This window comes from Chelonoidis abingdonii, chromosome 6 (genome assembly GCF_003597395.2).
Source record: "Chelonoidis abingdonii isolate Lonesome George chromosome 6, CheloAbing_2.0, whole genome shotgun sequence".
In the NCBI taxonomy this organism is placed as follows: domain Eukaryota; kingdom Metazoa; phylum Chordata; order Testudines; family Testudinidae; genus Chelonoidis; species Chelonoidis abingdonii.
The window spans coordinates 32,610,306-32,630,094 of NC_133774.1; the positions used below are offsets into that span (position 1 = coordinate 32,610,306).

General features: G+C 38.6%; 1 protein-coding gene across 1 annotated transcript in view; it reads right to left on the reverse strand.

The window, feature by feature from the left end:
- HCN1 (hyperpolarization activated cyclic nucleotide gated potassium channel 1) overlaps window positions 1–19,789 on the reverse strand; it is a 336,513-nt gene that overhangs the window by 151,305 nt on the left and 165,419 nt on the right. The window contains exon 3 of the mRNA XM_032805307.2: window positions 3,780–3,941. Coding sequence (XP_032661198.1) covers window positions 3,780–3,941 — 162 coding nt within the window. The remainder of the gene's footprint in view (window positions 1–3,779; window positions 3,942–19,789) is intronic.

Sequence of the window (19,789 nt, forward strand, 5' to 3'; positions counted from 1 at the left end):
AACGGAGCTCTGATAGAACAGGTTTGTCTTCCCATACAGCGATCAGATCCAGTATCTCCTGTACGATCCATGCTAGAGCTCTTTTGGGATTTGGGACTGCATCGCCACCTGTGCTGACCAGAGCTCCACTGTGGACAAACAGGAAATGCAATTCAAAAGTTTGCGGTACTTTTCTTGGCTACCTGGCCACTGCATCTGAGTTCAGATTGCTTTCCAGAGCGGTCACAGCAGTGCACTGTGGGATACCACCCGGAGGCCAATACCTTTGATTTGCGACCACACTAACTCTAATCCGATATGGTAATACTGATTTCAGCGCTACTCCTCTCGTCAGGGAGGAGTACAGAAACTGGTTTAAAGAGCCCTTTATATCGCTAGAAAGGGCCTCGTTGTGTGGACGGGTGCAGCGTGAAATCAGTTTAACGCTGCTAAAATTGGTATAAACGCGTAGTGTAGACCAGGCCTAGAAGAATACAAAATTAACTTGGCACATTCCAAATTGATTAAAAATGCTGGCTAGCTAGCTAACTGATAGATCTCAAAATGCAATTGTAAACGAGGAATCATTGAGCAGGTGTTTCTAGTGGGGTTCCTCGAAGATTGGTTGTGGGCACTACCCTATATAACATTTTTATCAATGACCTAGAAGAAAAACATAAACATAATCGCTGATAAAGTTTGCAGATGACACAAAAATTGGTAGAGCAGTAAATAATGATGGGTGAAGGTTAATGAGACTGAGTGATCTAGATTCCTTGGTAAGCTGGGCTCAAGCAAACAATGTGTGTTTCAATATAGCTAAATATGATATCATACATCTAGGAACAACGAATTGAAGCCATACTTACAAGATGGGGGGCTCTTTCTGGGGAAGCAGTGACCCTGAAAAGGATTTCTCAGGGTGGGGGAGAAGGGGGGTTGGTGTCCTGGTGGATAATCAGCAGAATGTGAGCTCACAGTGGCCGAAAAGTATAACGCAGTCCTTGGATATATAAACAGGAAAATCTTGAGTAGGAGTAGGGAAGTTATTCTGCCTCTGTATTTGGGCTCAGTGGTGACGGCTTTGTGACTGCTTTTGGAATACTGTGTCCAGCTCTGAGGTTCACAATTCAAAAAGGATTGTAGATAAATTGGAGAGGATTCAGAAAAGAGCCATGAGAAGGATTAAAGATTGGAAAACATACCTCATAGTGACAGACTCATGCAATCCAATCCCTTTAGTTTAACAAAGAGACGTTTAAGGAATGATTGATCAACATTTACAAATACTTAAGTGAGGAACAAACATTTAATAATTGTCTCTTCAATCTAGTCAACAAAGTTATAACAAGATCCAAGGAATGGAAGTTGAATCTAGTCCAATTCAGACTAGAAATAAGGTGCACATTTTTAACATTGAGGGTAATTAAGCATTAGAATAACCATTAGCGCGAGAGTTGTGGTGAATTCTCCATTACAGTTAAACATCTAACCTTGATTTTAAAATTATCTAAAAGATATGCTCTAGTTCAAACAGGAATGCATGCAAGGAAGCTGTGGCCTGTGCTATACAAGAGGTCAGACGAGAAGACATGGTGCTTGTGGGTGCAACTACATTGATTTGCATTGCACCAACTTATGCCATCAATGAATTTGTACCAAAATGGATAGTGGCAAGCAACAGTGTAGGGATATTGTTTCCCCCTTCTCTTCTTCTTACAGGCATTTTCTAAATATCTGGTTGACATTCTTTTATCCTCCTTTATTCCTGAAATTTATTTTTTGCTATATAAAATTGTATTTACTTTTAAGTAAAAGACTATAAAATGATTTCTCTAATTTGAAAAAAAAATGATTCATCCCTTTCTATATGTCATACGAACACAAAGATACCTGTATAAAATATTTTTTCTTTGATTAAGAACCTCTCTCTCTTCAGCTCTTAAATTCTAGAAATGACAGGTTGGGGGTGGGGAGTTGTCTCCTTGCAGTGTTGTTCTAGCCTCATTGGTCCCAGGATTTTATAGAGACAAGGTGGGTGAGGTAATATCTTTTATTGGATCAACTTCTAGTTGCTGAATGAGACAAGCATTTGTGCTTACACAATTGTGTACCTGTCCCTGTACTGTCTTTCTCTTCCTTTTATAGAATAAATGTGCTCAGTAAATGGTGGGCTTCAGTGAAGCTATTTATATGCATAGTGTTTGGCTCTGGAAAAACACGAGCTTGGAAAAGTTCTCAAAACAGCAGCCTCATTTCAACCCTGCAAGGCTTTCATTAGCTGATAATTTAATTCATTCTTACTGTGGTTGCAGGTAATGACATATTTTAGTAACAAAAAGTATGAAACAAAATATGTGCTGACAACTCCATTGAGTATCAGTAGAGTAGAGTTGCTGCTTTTAGATCTGAGGCTTTTTGGTTCAAATCTCAGCAGAGAGATTCCTTGCTTAAACACTTCCTTGATGTTGTCAACAAACTGAGACAGACACTGCCAAAAATTGTTCCATTTATTGGATTTATTCACTTGACAATTTGCCCAGTTTCTGTGATGTTTGGCTTATCTATTTCTAAATGGGTATCTGCTTGTTTTTGTTTTTATTTTACCTCGATCACATTTTCCCTTCCACATATGCAATATTGTGTTGTTCCACATAATAATAAGAAATCCTAATGGTGGAATATATTAAACTGGGAAAAGTTTCATTTTAGCATCTTTTTAACAGATTTCCCAATCTATCTACTATTCTTCATCATCTGAAGTCTTCAACACAAACATCACCTAGCTCTTTGAATCTGTCAGCCTTCAAGACAGTTATCAAAGCTGTGTAGCTCCATTTCTCTTACAATAGATGAGAATTAACACAAATGCAGCCAAGTTCTGCCCTTGAGCTAGCACTTCACATACACACGCGCACACACACATACACATCCCCTTCCAAGTGAAGTAAACCCTTAATTTTTCTTCACGCTAAGGAAAAAAATAGAAAACAACTTCAGGATTTGGTTTAAAGGATGTTGTATTCATGTAACTGAGGGCAAAACTGGACTAATAACACATGGGTAAAATGTCTTTTTAATAGACCTGGTGGGATAATTTACAAAACCTTTTCCTGTTGAAAAATGCCAGTTTTTTGACAAAATGTTCATAGTTAAGATTTTTCAAGCCCAAGATGTTATTTCTGGTGAGTGAGAAGGAGAGTGCAAGAGCCCAGAACATACAGGTACCTGGTGGTTAGGGCAGTTAGCTGGGATGCTGGAGACTCTGTGCCTGCTATGCCCAATTCAAAACATAGACTTGAACCTGGGTCTCCCACATCCCAGGTGAGCAGGAGACCCAGATTCAAGTCCCAGCTCTCAATTAGACATGCTGTTTCTCACCTTCTCCTGTTGCCACATTGGAACAAAACCAAATTTAGAATTTTTTGTGAAATAGAAATCTTTTCTGGCCAGCTCCACCTACTAGTCTTTTTTAAAAGTTCATACTAAACTTCACCCAACTTTCTTTTAGGTAGTGTGCTGAGAGAGTGGGGATTAATAGATAAAGACGATTTTAAAACTGAAATATCTTCTGATTTTGGACAGTCATGGAAAACAACTAGTTCTAGCTGTGATGCAGCGGTTTGGGTTACAAAAAGTTAGTAGTCAGTAAACCAACAAAAGAAAAAGGCAATCTTAAATATTAACATGTAGTGCAATGTAATACTATGTACTTTTTTTCATTAAAAAGTTTAACTAGCAGTTTACTGATAACTTAGAAGAATGTTTGAAAAACACAATGAAAAATGAACAATACTTACAACCATATCATTTAGGGACACCCAGCAATCTGGTGGGAAATCCTGAAGTAATGGTACTAAGAACTGAAGACAACCATCCCAGTGGCAAAGAAGTAGCATCATTCCAATTAGATTAAAGATTCTCACCACAGCACTGGCCAGATCATATGTCATATGGAAAATCTGGAAAAAAAATTACAAATTATTTAGATAATGAAATTCAGGTAATACAACATGAGATTTTTCTCGTCCAAGCAAACTAAAGAGAAGCAAGCACACTGTGATTTTCTTACAATACTTTTGGGATTAATTTATTATATAAAATCACATCACCACATTTCACATATAATGCCAATATTTTGCACTTCTGAAGTGCCTTTCATAGATTCATAGACTTTTAGGCCAGAAGGGACCATCATGACAATTTAGTCTGACTTCCTGCATATTGCAGGCCACAAAACCTCACCCACTCCTGTAACAGACCCATAACCTCTGGCTGAGTTACTGAAGTCCTGAAATCATGATTTAATATTTCCCCTGAGGATCTTAAAGTGCTTAACAAATACGAATTATGCCTCACCAGTGAAGTAGTTATTACCATTTTACAGTTATGCAGACTAAGGCATAAAAATGCTACGTTCCCAGTGTCATGCAGAAGACAATGACAGAACAGATTCCATGAATCCTACCCCTTAGACTACTACAATACCTACAAGACCACAATTCCCCAAATTTTCACCTCCATATATTGCACACTGTGCAGGGAAAAGATATACAGGTATAAAAACTAGCTTTATTACTTTATTTCATCTCTTTAATCTAATGTCATATAATTTAATTTATATTAGGATATCTGTCAATGTAATATTTAAGCATCTTCAAATGAGAAATTTCACAAGAATTTTCCTTCAATCTTTGATAGTAGTTTTATGCTACTATATCTCTGTGTGTGTTCAGTCCCTTTTCAATATTTGCTAAATATAAATGGAGAAAATGAAGAGTAAGAAATAGTCTTTATTCATATGGGGGTAATATTTCTGTATTCTTTATTTCCCAATTCAATACACAAACACCTGCCTTACTATACCACAATCATACACATGGAAGTGTAGATTTCATTAATAGTGTATTAAACACTACTAATTTTCCTAATGTATTGTAATTTACAAAACACCTGGAACAATTCATTATAAATTGGTGTGTTCGATTAGTCCCTTCATTGCTGGACAAAAATGCTTGTATCTGCATTATCCATTACAATGAAAAAAACTCTATATAAACACATCCGTGAGAACATGCAAATACCCACACCCCACATTATTAAGGGCAATTTTGCTGGACCTAATTAGCATGTTCAGAAGCAGACACTTGTTCACTGACATACAAAATAAGCATTATGTTCCACATCTAAAGGAAAAGTACTATACACAAGTATCTCAAAACATTTCCCAACTATTAATATTTTTTGTGAATCAATTTAGCTACTCCTGAAATGCAGTCTGCTCCAGGGTAAAATGGCTACCTGTTTAACAGTGCACACCAACATTATCCAACAGTTCAGGTAAGAAGGTAAAGAAGGCCCTGTCCAATCAAAATTTGAAGGGATTTTTAAATAGAATATACTTTCCCATATGAAATTGACTTAGGAAACCTGAGTCCTTACTGCTGAAAAAGGGCAGCAGTTTCCCACAGCCACCCAGAATGAATTATCCTGCGAGGGGGACATAGAGGGTAGCAAAGGAAAAGAAGAAAAAAGACACAAGATCTAACTGCTCTCAAAAAAGACTGGAAGAGGAAGCAGGAAGAGGGAAGACCATACAGTCCTCCAAAAATAAGCTTCCCTTTGACAGAGGGAAGAAGGAATAAAATAATTATGCTGAGGATGATGAACAAATATGCAATGGGTTTAGCATGTGAAGAAAATCTACAGCAACATCATATTACTGCCATTACGCAAACACATTGTGTACTGTTACACTGAATCTATGAATGTCACCGAAGCTCAGTTGAAACTATTTTTACTGAAGATCCTGTTGATTTTTACGTCAAATTATACCTTTTACATGATACATTAAGAACTCCTACTTGACATAGTAAGAGGTCAGACTACATAATCACAATGTTCCTTGGCCCCTTCTTGCCTTAAAATTTGTGAATCAATTAAACTTACAAACAATGATTTAAAAATTGACTTCCATATTTGCCCACACAGTTTTAAATAGAATTTACATGTGGAATTTTTATAGATAAACTGTTAAATATGTAAATTGAATACACAATTTCTATTACTTGCATGTGTAAATGAGTACAAATGAAATCTTTTGAGATAAGATTAGGCACCTTCTAAAACGTTGATATTTTCTGTTAGATGGAATGTGCCCTACTTTAAAACTGAAAAATTACAGTGTATTTTTCAATCTAAAATCCAAAACTACTTAAGATATTCAAACACTTATCTAAATACTAATGTTATGTATAAAGTATTTTTCTCTCAGCCAGACTGTTGTTAAAACATTTGTCCCAAGTCCCAATTTTGATAGAAATGGGTGACAGGTGCTTATAACATTATTCAAATATCATGTGTTACCCAAATACCATTTCATTCCTGTCAAAACTCAGGCTGTGGTACTGTGAGTTCATGGAGAAATTACTGAAAATGGGAATAAACAGAAAAAAAATGGTTTTGCTGGTTTAGGAATTTTAAACAGAGATGTAATGGTTGTATTTTGATTAAAAGGTTGTGTTTTGTTGCATGGAATGCACCTAGAGACTAGGCAGGAAATAACTTTATTTAAAGTAATTGACAGTAAATAATATGGAATATGTACTGTTGAGGAATGTGCCAAGCTAGGCTGCAATTGAGCACCTGTCTGTCTGTCAAGATACATTTACTGCAATCATAAACACTTCTGGAAGTGAAATTCCAACCCTATTGAATTGGGAGCCTGGCCACTGACTTCAGTGGAGCGAGGATTTCAGCCAGAGTACCTATTCTAGTTATGATAAACAAATCTGGGAAATTTAGTTAGTAGCAATACATGGTTTGCACGTACTTTGCACCTTGACCCAGACTCTTCAAATGTACTAACATACATGGTAACATCCCTATTGTACAGTTGGAGATACTAAAGCAGAAGATTAAAGGTTAGATGTTTAGAAGAGCTCTGTCAGCAATTGGGCCATATTTTCAAAAGGAGCTTGGCTTTCATTTACACACCAAAGTAAGTGGTGAGATTTTCTTAAAAAAAAAAAAAAAAAATCAATACATTGGGTGCTGAGTTTTTCAGAAAATTTGGTCAAAAGTGTGACAATAGGAGTTGTTGAGTGTTGAGATCAAAATCTTCCCCTTTCTTAGATGCCTAAATGAGAGCATAGCGCTTCTGAAAATACTGTCCTTGTTGGTGCCAGAGCTGGGAACAAAATACAGATCTCCTAACTCTCATCCCTCTACTCTAAGCACTACTTTAGACCACCCAGTGGTTGTGCACATACCCACTAGACATGAATGCATAAAAATTGATTAGCCAGAGCCATTTCACTTGGGCTAGTTCCACCTTTGGCATAGTTTGGGGCTGGGGAAGGGCCTGACAAGCAATGCTCAGATCTAGATTTATGCTTTCTCAAAGTTGGGAGAAGTTTATTTGTGTGGACTTGATTCTGATCCATCTTTATTTTAGACCCTTTAAACTGGATGTGAAGTGATGTGGGGAATATATAGGGGAATGCATAACAAAGCAAGTGAGTGATTGCACTAGCAGGGAAATTTACATGAACTACTGTAGCGTACTAACATGACACCTACATGGTTACAGTAACAACAGTAGCATAAGGCACCATCAGCCCCTGGTTGCCTGGTGAAACTGCTTGCTGACCCAATGTGGCTCTTCCTGTGAGTCACAAGGATTAATATAAATAAGGAGCTATCACAGGGGCAGGCTAAAATTTAAACGTAGTAGTTGAGGCATTCTGCTCAAATCTTTGAGCCTTAATGAGGGATTGTGGCTGGGTCTGCAGTTGTGTGTGCAAACTGGGAAACCATTAGCTTGAGTGGATTTGGCAAGGACTGTCCCAGTGCCTATCCTGTAACAATGGCTGGCCTGAATAAAGTTGTGACCTTTTGTCACCATGCAAGTATGTCTGTCTCTTAATTAGTGGTGTGCCTTTACAACAGTGATCATAGATTATAAGAGCAATAGCATGTGTTGAAATTTTTATGTGTATCCACACTCCATAAGAGAAGTGAATAGTCAGTATGTGACACTGTAATCTTTCATTGTTTTTGAAAGCTTTCACTTTAGGAATGACTCCTGTATTTCTTAGTATTCAGGATCAGTATTACACCTGCATTATTGTGTTCTGGATATTATCTAAATAGCTTAGTGTGATTTCAACCATACTGTTTATCCATCCTATTTTAGCACTCCTATTCATACAGTTAGTGTTTACATATTCTATAGTTTTATAGTGCTTATTACAATATCTTTGTGCTGTGCAAAATTACCTTATGAATATTAAAGAAATAATAAAAATCTTCAAATCATCCAGTGCATATATTGGAATAAATTTCCAATGAAAAAATTATTTTTAAATGAAAATTTTCATGGACATTTTTTGTTTCTTTTGAAGTTTTCTGTGTGGTTTTGTTGTTGTTGTTTTTTGATAGAGGCAAATAACCAAGAAATGTTCTGATTTGGGGATTCTCACCATCTATTTTTTCCCCCTTCTCAGTGGCAAGATGGAAATAAGTGGAAAAAAAAAAGGGAGGAAGGGTAAAGAAACCGGTAGACGGCGAAAAAACCCAAAATTTTGGTTTTCAACTTTTTGTTGACAAATGCATTGGTTTCCTATAAAGTTTTGAAGAAAAAATTTAAAAGTTTTCCAAACTTTCCTACCAAATATTATATTTTGACAAGCTCTCTAGAAGCTAAACCTCCTGAAAAGGTCCATTTAAATAGACAAGTTTCGCAACATATCCTAAAGATCAATACATTCAGAATCTGGGCAAAATGGGTGCAGTAGCAAATTCCAGATTTAGAGAAGACTTTATTGAAAACAACCTTCCACTGGGCTCTTCCCATCTATATGTTGATGCTGCAAGCCACTGCACCCTGAAGAATCCATTATCAATGTGATGCAAGTAGTGAGATGTGAGTTCTCAAAATAACTGGATCCCAAACTATTGAGAATTTTACAGAACATCACCAGAACTGTAATTGTGTTTGTAAATAATTTAGAGACACAAACAAACAAAAAAACCCTGTACATGTGTTAAGCCCCTTTGACTACAATGTGTCCACTGGCTTTAACACCACTACATTCAGTCATAGTATTGATAGACTCCTTTGATATATTTTTCACTAACATGGCAGACAACCTATCTTAGAAATCGGTTACGTAACATTTTCTATTTGCATATTAGAACAATTGTCATATATAGAAGTAAATTAATAACCGTAACAATAATGTTCACTGGAAGACATACTGGTACACATACAAGGTATCACAAAGTACTTTACAAACATTCATGAGTTAAGCCTCACCAAAACTCCTATGAGATGTATAAAATGGGGACAACAAAATTTACCTATAGCGTAATAGAAATACAGAAAGTTAAGAGAAATCTATAGTCTTTCCAATTTCAAACATTATTGACTTGGCCAAACTGCAGCAAAGAGGGCATTTTAGTGGCAGGAATAGGACTCAGGTCACCTAACTCCCATTCTGTGGGACCAAGAGTTTAAGCCAGATCCTCTGACATTAAAAGAGACACTGTCAAGATAAAACGAATAGCTAAAACTTTAAACCTTTGTACTTAAAGTTAGGCTACTAAATCCATACTCAGACATCTAAATATAAGTGGCCTGATTTTCAAAAGTGCACTCCACCTACAAATCCTGTGAGAGCTGCAGGTACTGAACACCTCTGAAAATCAGACCACTTTTATTTTGGTACTTAAATGTGTACCGAGGAGACTCACTTATGCACCAAGGTTAGAAAAATTTGGATTTAAACAATTTTTACTAACACCACCTTAAATTACTAAAATGGGGGGAAAAAAAAACCTAATGTATCTTCCACCGTTTTTTCTGTCTTTGTTTACTATTTGCAGTTAACTCTGATTAGACAAAGATACTACTTCTTCTGACTATTGTCTATTTTGCTATCTGGCTTTTATGCACTAACAATGCTAAAATGTACAGTTTGCAAAAACTTCAGGAAACTGTTTACCTATACAAATCTGTTTTTGCTGGTTTCTTAAAAATCAAAATTATTTTTATATTAAGTGTATACCCCCTTTCCATAACACTTGAACCTGAAGTTTTCTCCCTAACCTAAGTTGACAATGTCTCTTTAATTTAATATGGCTGAAATATAACCTTTGGGTGAGAGGATTTATGAATGTTTTGGCAACACCTACTTGTTAAGAATAGAAATTTGCTCTAAGAGTCAAAGAGCTTCCATGATTATCTCAGCTTTCAGTCACACTTTAGTAATGACTCTTTTTACTCCTATGTGTGAAGGATAAAGCAGACTGCTGCCTTCCCACATTTACAATACAGAGCATACTCCAAAGTACAGAAACTCTAGCTCTGATTTTTGACTCAAGATGAAGAACTGTTGCAGTCCTAACTGCCAGCTCACTTCCTTAATGATACTGGAGGCAGGTTGTCATATTAAGTTAATAATGTATCTATTGATCTCCATGTCAGGGAATGCAGACAGTTAATCCCTGCTGCTTTTTGGTGTTGATTTTCAGGTTGTTTTGGGTAAATGCCATTAACTCTTAGAGGAAGGCAAAAATCTGAGGAGTGCTTGGAAAATGTTACAAACTGTGATGCCAAAGAACTGCCTTGGTGCCAAGGGTGCTCAATATTGAAAGATTGGCACACTTGGCAACAGTATCTTTCTTTTAATTCTCATATCATGATTTGAATCATGCTGCAGGCAACATGAGATGACACTTGAACTAAAGGAAACTACACACAGAGTCTGAAATATAAAATAGCCATTGTGGGCAGATCTGAAAAGTTGCTTGTGGACAGTGATTCTGAGTGTTTTCTGAAATCAAATCTAAAGCTCAACAATAGAACATTAAAACAGGCTGAATGGAATAAATATTAATAATCAAAATTACAGTCTTTTTGCTTCCTTCTCTGCAACAGTCTGAAATTACTGGTTTTATCCTTCAGAACAGCACATGGAGACAGACTGAAAACTGTAAGTTCCAGAGTCTCCTATATGAGCTTAGTTTTCATGTGGCCTCCAGCAAGATAATAGTTATAGAGGGGCAAAGCTCCACAATAAATAAAATAATTTAAAGAGAGAGAGGGAGAGAGAATAAAGCCTTTCTTTTGGACACCCTTTATGCCAGCTTGAGGGGGCCCATTTAAATCAATATGAGCTATTTGGGATTCTCTACATCAGAGGTTCTCAACCTTTTTCTTTCTGAGCCCTCTCCTCCCCACCCCCAACTCCACAGCCCACCTATGCCACAATAACTGGTTTTCTGCATATAAAAGCCAGGGGTAGCAAGCCAGACAATTGCCCAGGGCTCCATGCCACAGGGGGCACTGTGAAACTAAGTTGCTCAGGCTCCTGCTTCAGCCCCATGTGGTGGGGCACAGGTCCCCAGGCTTCAGCCCCATGCAGTGGGACACCTACTTTCTGCCCTGGGCCCCAGCAAGTCTAACACTGGTCCTGCTTGGCGGAACCACTGAAACCTGCTTGCAGCCCCCGCCCCCCCACTCCCCACCCCCAGGGAGCCCTGGACCCTTGGCTGAGAACCACTGCTCTACGCTGTCATTTCATATATTCTGCACTACATATGCCAGATATTGATGCCTATAGCAATTTTCTGTAAAGATCAGTAAGACACAGTGATCCTGATCCAACTGTTAGCGCAATCATTCCATTTGACCTCAGTGGGAGATAGTCTGGCCCAATGGGTCTATGTATTTTGTAACAAATTACAACATTCTAAACTGAAACTATGTCTCGAAAAGTAGCCTGTAACTCCTATTGATTGGAATGCTTGGATATGCCTGAATGGTAGCATTGTGTATTCAACTGAATCCTGATACCTGTGATTAATTTTATCATACATATTTTATAGCTAATAAATGTGTATGATAATGCGTAGTCGGGAAAGGTATACAACACTATTTAATCTAGTTATATTCAGAACTTTAAAATGCTGACAAGAATAACAATCTGCATTCACTTTAGTTGACCCTGGAGGGAAAACAGCAGAGTTTTAATAAACAGAACAAACTATTTTTAATCAAACGTATCTGGAAAAAAGAGCTGAGGGCAGCCTATTTTATGTGACCTTTTAAAATTATTTTCTAGATCTAGTCAATCTGACAGTCAATTTATTACACAAGCCACATTTATTCCACTCCAGGGCATGTACAATTGGAAGCCAGTTTGTGATTAGCAAAAGGAACTGCACCACCGCATATAAATGTGTTAGAGCTCTAAATCTTGGTTAAACATGCAAGCTATAACACAACTAATTTTCTGGAGCAAGAATTAAGCAGACCTTGGAAAGGTCTAGTATAGCTCAGAAAGCAAGCTTTATTCATCTGCCATATATATTTTATGCAGCAAATTAGCCAATACTATGTGAATTAACTAACTTCTTCTACCAAGTCTAACAATTTCAAACCGCTGATGTCAGAAGTACCCTTTCACAGCCATGAAACACAAACAAACTCACAGCATTAAAACAGAAACACTCTCTAGATGCCTAGGACACTTTTGTCTGATGTGTTTCCTCTGCTTAGTTAGAGTCAGTGTTTCCTACGTGATTGTGCCTGTGGGTGGCGGGGAGCAAGAGTGCAAGGTGCTTCTTCCCATCATCCCTCACACACAGGCCAAGGTCAATCACAATGCTGGAGCAGGCAGGGGCAAGGACTTTCCCCCTCTGTACTTTAATTGATGAGGGGCTTTTAAGATCTCTCTCCTTCAAAACTGGCTCCATATCTTAACTACATCATAGCAGCCTACTCATGTTTCTTTCTTGGGGTTTTGGTTTGCAATATTTATGTTTTCATTTGATTTCTTTATTTAGATTTGCACTATTTTAAAAAAAACCCATCCATTCTAAGACCTGGAAATGCAATTTACACATAAACAGTCTCACAAATATCCTCTTGAGGCACTACTCTGGTAGCAATAGGACTATAACAATTGTCAGCAGAATTCTCTAACCTGACAGTAGCTGCCTTTTGCTTCGCTAATAGTAGCTGAGAATTTAACTAGGGCCTGACCTCCCCCTCCCTTCAAACTGCAAACCCAATCCACAAATGGTAGAGCTATGCCCTCAGTCAAAAGGCCAAAAGGCAGTTTTATTCCTGCCATAACTTCTGGTTTCATAGAGTTTAGGGCCAGAAAAGACCATCAGATCGTGTAGTCTGACCTACTGTATAACACAACCCAATACATTTCAAGCAGATACCCTTATATTAAGCCTAAAGTCTTTAGTTCAAATCATGTCAGCCCTCAGGAAACTGAACTCTGTGCTACAGGCAGAAAACAAAACAGACCAAGGTGCCACCAGTGCTGAGGTCCCTGAAATAGCAAGGAATTGAGAAAGATTCTAGATGATTCAGCAGGCCCTTCATGTCCCATACTGCAGAGGAACCCTCAAGGTCCCTACCAATGTGACCTGTGGGAAAACTCCTTCTTAACCTCAAATCTGAGCATTGGAGCAAGAAGATACACCATCCAGAAATTTAGAAAAGATACTGAGCCGCACTATATGGTGTCCCATATCTAGATGTGGCCAATCTCTGATGCTTCAGAGGAAGGTATTCTCACAGAATACATCAAGACAATGGGCATCGTGGAAAAATAAGTCCTTATGTCTGCAGGAGACTGACTGAAGACCTGAAGCATGAGATTTAATTATAGTCATTGTCTTACTTCAGAGCTGCAATTGTTATGAGCATATTGAGGGGAATGCAATCAATCCTCTTCTCTCCATGGCCCATGAAGGAAGGAAAAAGCAGGAAGATGTACACATTCACAGACTGCAAGAACAGAAGGGAGCACCATGACCACCGAGCACAGCCTTCTGCTCACAGGCCACATAATTTCTCCCAGAAGTGATTTAAGGTAAATCTTTTGGAAAGCAATGATGAGTCCTCCACCTCCTCTGGTAAGCTGTTCCAATGTTTAATTACCCTAACTAGTAGAAAATCATCTTATTTCAAGTTTGAATTTGTCTAACTCCAACTTCTAATCACTGGTTCTTGTTATGCCTTTGTCATCAACATTGAAAAGACCCTACTACCAGACATCTTTTCCATATTTTCCTATGCACTATGACCAAATCACTTCTCTTTGATAAGCTGAATAAGATGAGCTCCATAAGTCGACATCGTAAAGTTTGTTTTCCAGTCCTGATCTTTTTTGTGAGTCACCTCTGAATTCTCTCCAGCATTTCCACGTCCTCCGTTAAGTCCAGATACCAGAACTGGACACAATTAGCCTGTCAAGGTTCCTTCGCCACTTTGAACTTTAGGGTACAGATGTGGGGGACCTGCATGGGAAGCTCTAAGCTCAATTAACAGCTTAGATCTGGTCTGACTGCCACTACCCCAAGCACTTCCTTCCTGGGTAGCCTTGAGAGACTTCACCAATTTCCTGGTGAACACAGATCCAAACCCCTTGGATCTTAAAACAAAGAGAAATTAGCTTTCCCCCCTCCTTTCTCCCACCAATTCCTGGTGGATCCAGATCCAACCCCCTTGGATCTAAAAACAAGGAAAAATCAATCAGGTTATTTTTAAAAAGGGCTTTTAATTAAAGAAAAGAAAGGTAAAAGAAAAACCTCTGGGAGAGATTACCATACCAGCTACTCCCACCGACAAAAGATTCCAAACACAGAGGATGTTCTCCTGGGCAAAACCTTAGTTACACCAAAAAAAATACCCAAATACACAATTTGATTCTTCCTCTAATTGCACAAGACAGGTTACAAAGAAATAAACATAAGCCTATTTATTCCTTTCTAAAACTTACTGCTCTGATAAGAGGCTGGTTCCTTGATCTTTTTCACTCCGGCTGAAAACTGGAAAACAGACTAAACAAAGGAAACTTCCCTCCTTCCTTTTGAAACATCTTGTTCCCCCATTGGTTCCTCTGGTCAGGTGTCAGCTAGGCCAGGTGAACTTCTTAACCATTTACAGGTAAAAGAGGCATTAACCCTTAACTATCTGTTTATGACATAGCCCTTTTTGCCACAGCATTGCACTGAGAGCTCATGTTGAGGCAACTATCTACAGTGACCCCTAAATCCTTCTCCGAGTCACTGCTTTCTAAGACAGAGGGTACGTCCAGATTACCCCCCGTATTGGTGGGTAATGATCGATTTATTGGGGATCGATATAGCATGTCTTGTCTAGACGTGATATATCGATCCCAGAACGCGGTCCCATTGACTCCGGAACTCCACCAGAGTGAGCGGCGGTAGCGGAGTCAATGTGGGAGCCGTGGCTGTCGATCCCACGCCATGAGGATGGGAGGTAAGTTGAAATAAGGTACGTCAAATTCAGCTAAGGTATTCTGGTAGCTGAAGTTGCATACCTTATATTGACCCACCCGCTCCAGTGTAGACCAGGCCAGAGTCTCCCATCCTGGTAGGTATAACTTGTATAGTACGTTCCCAGATGTATTACCTTGCATTTGGCTGTATTAAAACACATTTTGTTGGATTTTAGTCCTTTAACCAATTCAGATCACTCAAACCATAACCTGTCCTCCTCATTATTTAGTATCCCACCTTTCTTTGTGATATCTGCAAGCTTTTCCAGTACAGATTTTACATCATCATCTAGATTGTTGATACTGAAATAATGAACAGTGTTGGACTGATAAGGGATCATGGGAACCTAGCTTAAACAGCACCACTAATCAAACCACCACATTAACAATATTTTGAAATCTGACAGTAAGCCAGTTTTTAATCAGCTAATCTGTGTCTATTAGGTCCATATAAACACAAGTTGGGTTGTTTTTTTGTCTTTTTTTTCATGGAGTACTAAGTCAAATCCAAGTACACAAGCTCAACAGAGTTGCTTTTATCAGCCAGAGCTATAATCCTGTCCAAAACAAGACACTTCCCACCTTAAAATTATGTTTACCGTCAGTTATGCTAACAATTGCTTAAAGCCTTGAAAAAGTGCCCTCTTCAAAATTCCAAATGTACATGTTAATGGTTGCTGTCCTATTCTGTTTGCACATAGTAAAGGTAACCAGATCATGGTCAATGGTATGTAAGAAACCAATCATTTTTAGACCAGCAATTAACTCTTCTTTCTCCTCTGCTTCCCTCAAGAAACCAGGACTACCCTCCTCTAGTCTGGACTGAGTCTCAGCTAGCTTGTTCTCATGCAAGCCACAGTCTCCCTCAGATGCGGAGTAATGCGATCAGCCACTCCACCTGTACCCACTGAGGTCAAACTCTAGTGCTGAATGTCCTTATACATCACATTTATATACAATTACACTAAATAATATGAAAAATGTATTGACAGAATGTCTGTATTGCAAATAGGTCTTTTGTGCTTTAGAACTCTATACAAGAAAGAAATACAACTCTATGTCTGCAAACTAGAAATTATTCATACTGTTTCTTTAGTGAAATATAAGTTTCTACTACACAGTAAATAAAATCGTTTACTGAATTGGACCACTAGAGTTAAACATTATCCTCACTCAATTGATACAACTCCACTCACTTCAGTAGGAGTTTGACCACAGATTGACAGCAATATTTGGCCTTTGGGAAATAACTCTCATAAGACAACACCGTAAATCTTTCACTTAAGAATACTAAATACCCTACCTAATTATACGAGTACTTTTAGCTTTTAATGTTACAAGACAAGTAAAAACGGGAAAAAAAATCATCATAATTTGGTTTGGATTTTTCTGGCACAGATATTTACCTCAACTGTAAATTTGTGGGTCAATGAATATGACAGCAAATAAGTGAAGAGCAAAATAATTAGACCAGTAAAGAAGTTAGTCCTAGGTGTTTACCAAGTTAACAGGTGGTTTATTTCCTTTTGCTATACAGTATAAACGTACTTGTAGAACATTCCCATGTATTTTGCGTGCTTGGGAGATATTCTTGCATATAATAAGGACAATAGGTCTCACTTTTCTTTTTGGGTATAAATCTGTTAGCACCAGTGGGAGTTATGTGCACATACCAAGAACAGAAGAGATTGTTAAGGCCCCATTAATACAATGAAAATATCTGGGTCAGCTGAACCCATATATAAAACAGCTAATGAGGGTTTAACATACTTTGCCTGATCCAGGTAAAACACAACACAGTTTTGGTAAATAATTTTCTAGGTCAGTTCATATCATTTATAACAAGACTAAAATCACCCATGGTCAACACTGATGAAGGGACCTAGTTCTGAGGGAGGAGGTTGTTGGTGACATCAAGTATCTGCAAATGTATCTCTGAAATGGGCACCCAAAGTCAGTGTGACAGTGCTATCCCTGGGAGCCAGCTGACGTCACTCAATTAGGGTGAACTGCAAACAGAATGGGCAGACAAACCCCAGAAGCTAGTGGTTATTCCAATACTTAGATTTACCAAGCCAGCACAAAACAGCTTCTACAGTACCTCACTGGTTACTTAGAAGTTTCAAACACTGCAGTTCCCTTAAAGTGCCCAGCCTCAGGCCTCCGTCCAGACACACACCTCTGTATGATGCTTCCTGAAAATCGTATCACATCATGTAAAAAAAAAGGTTCTTTCAACCCCAAAGGGTCAGCCACACACCCAGGTCCAATTATAACTTAGATCTTACCCAAAATACATGCTATAGCCAATTCTTATTAACTAAGCTAAAATTTATTTAAAAAAAGAAAGAGAGTTGGTTAAAAGATCAATATACATACAGACTTGAATTCAATTCTTGAGGTTCAGATACATAGTAAAGGTGAGCTTGTAGTTGCCAAAAGTCCTTTCAGAAATAGTCCATAGGTTATAGTCCAATGTCTATATTCAGGGTGACTCCAGTCAAAGACTGGGGATCTCAATCCTTATGGCTTAAGGTTTCCCCTTCTTGAAACCCAAAGGAGATCTGAGATGAAGTAGGATCGTGTCCCAGGGTTCTTATACATTTCCAGCAGCCTTTGGCTTGAGGAAACAAAAGGCTTTAACTTTTCTTCTCTCAAATATCCTGACAATTAACACAGGGTAATTTATCCATACAGATACAGTTCAGATACAGGTTACCACAAACTTCAAAGAGACACAGAGACAATAATACTATTTCACTCAAGTATCTTCCTAAATGTTAATATTCCTTTTTTGATCTTTGAATCAAAGCCATGGTAATAGACAAGACTTATTGGCTTACATCACAAGACCTGAGCAAACACCTATCCTTCTACCTCTAACAATGCAGACTTGCATTTCAAAGCTCTATTCATTTACATATCTTCCTAACCAGTTTCTAAAGTTCGCCCAGGGGTCAGGTCCCTCTGTGAGTTAATTAACTTTTTCTGGCCCTGTCACCTTTCAATGAGATATTATATAACACTCATAACATCACAGTCAGTCACTTCTCCTTCAACAGTGAAGCTCCTATAGAATGTAAAGCTGCTCTCTCCTTATGGAACCTCTGGGGTGAATTCCCAATGGACGGAATATGGGAAGTGATCAATGGTTCGATGCCTAGTTGGCAGCCGGTATCAAGCAGAGTGCCCCAGGGGTCGGTCCTGGGGCAGGTTTTGTTCAACATCTTCATTAATGATCTGGATGATGGGATTAATTGCACCCTCAGCAAGTTTGCAGATGACACTAAGTTGCGGGGAGAGGTAGATATGCTGGAGGGTAGGGATAAGGCTCAGAGTGACCTAGACAAATTGAGAATTGGGCCAAAGGAAATCTGATAAGGTTCAACAAGGACAAGTGCAGAGTCCTGCACTTAGGATGGAAGAATCCCATGAATTGCTACAGACGAGGGACCAACTGGCTAAGTGGCAGTTCTGCAGAAAAGGATCTGGGGATTACAGAGGACAAGAAGCTGGATATGAGTCAACGGTGTGCCCTTGTTGCCAAGAAAGCTAATGGCATATTGGGCTGCATCAGTAGGAACATTGCCAGCAGATCAAGGGAAGTGATTATTCCCCTCTATTCAGCAGTGAAGAGGCCACATGTGGAGTATTGCATCCAGTTTTGGGCCTCCCACTACAGAAGGGATGTGAACAAATTAGAGAGAGTCCAGCGGAGGACAACAAAAATGATTAGGGGGCTGGGGCACATGATTTATGAGGAGAGGCTGAGGGAACTGGGCTTATTTAGTCTGCACAAAAGAATAGCGAGGGGGGATTTCATAGCAGCCTTCAACTAACTAAAGGGGGGTTCCAAAGAGGATGGAGCTAGGCTGTTCTCAGTGATGGGAGATGACAGAACAAGGAGCAAAGGTCTCAAGTTGCAGTGGGGGAGGTCTAGGCTGGATATTAGGAAAAACTATTTCATTAGGAGGGTGGTGAAGCACTGGGATGGGTTACCTAGCAAGATGGTGGAATCTCCATCCTTAGAGGTTTTTAAGGCCCAGTTTGACAAAGCCTGGGCTGGGATGATTTGGTTGGGGTTGGTCCTGCTTTGAGCAGGCGGCTGGACTAGATGATCTCCTGAGGTCTCATCCAACACTTATCTTCTATGATTCCATGGTCTCTAGCTTGGAGAAGAGGTTTTTTAAAATAGGTGGAATGCTCACTTTTGCCTGCCTTACACACTCTGACCAGGCAAAAAGTGTTTGAGTAGGTTAGCTGGGCATAGTTACAAAAATGAGTTCAAACTAAGATAATTTTTATGTGGATGATGTCTAAGGCTGACATTTTCAAACATGGGTATCCATTCAGTTTCTAAAGTTAGGCATCTAATTTCATTTTTAGGCACTTGAACTTCCACCTCCCAATTTTGAAAATGGTGGCATACTTCTTTAATCCATGATTATTAAACATAAAATGAAAAACAGAAGCACCCAAAA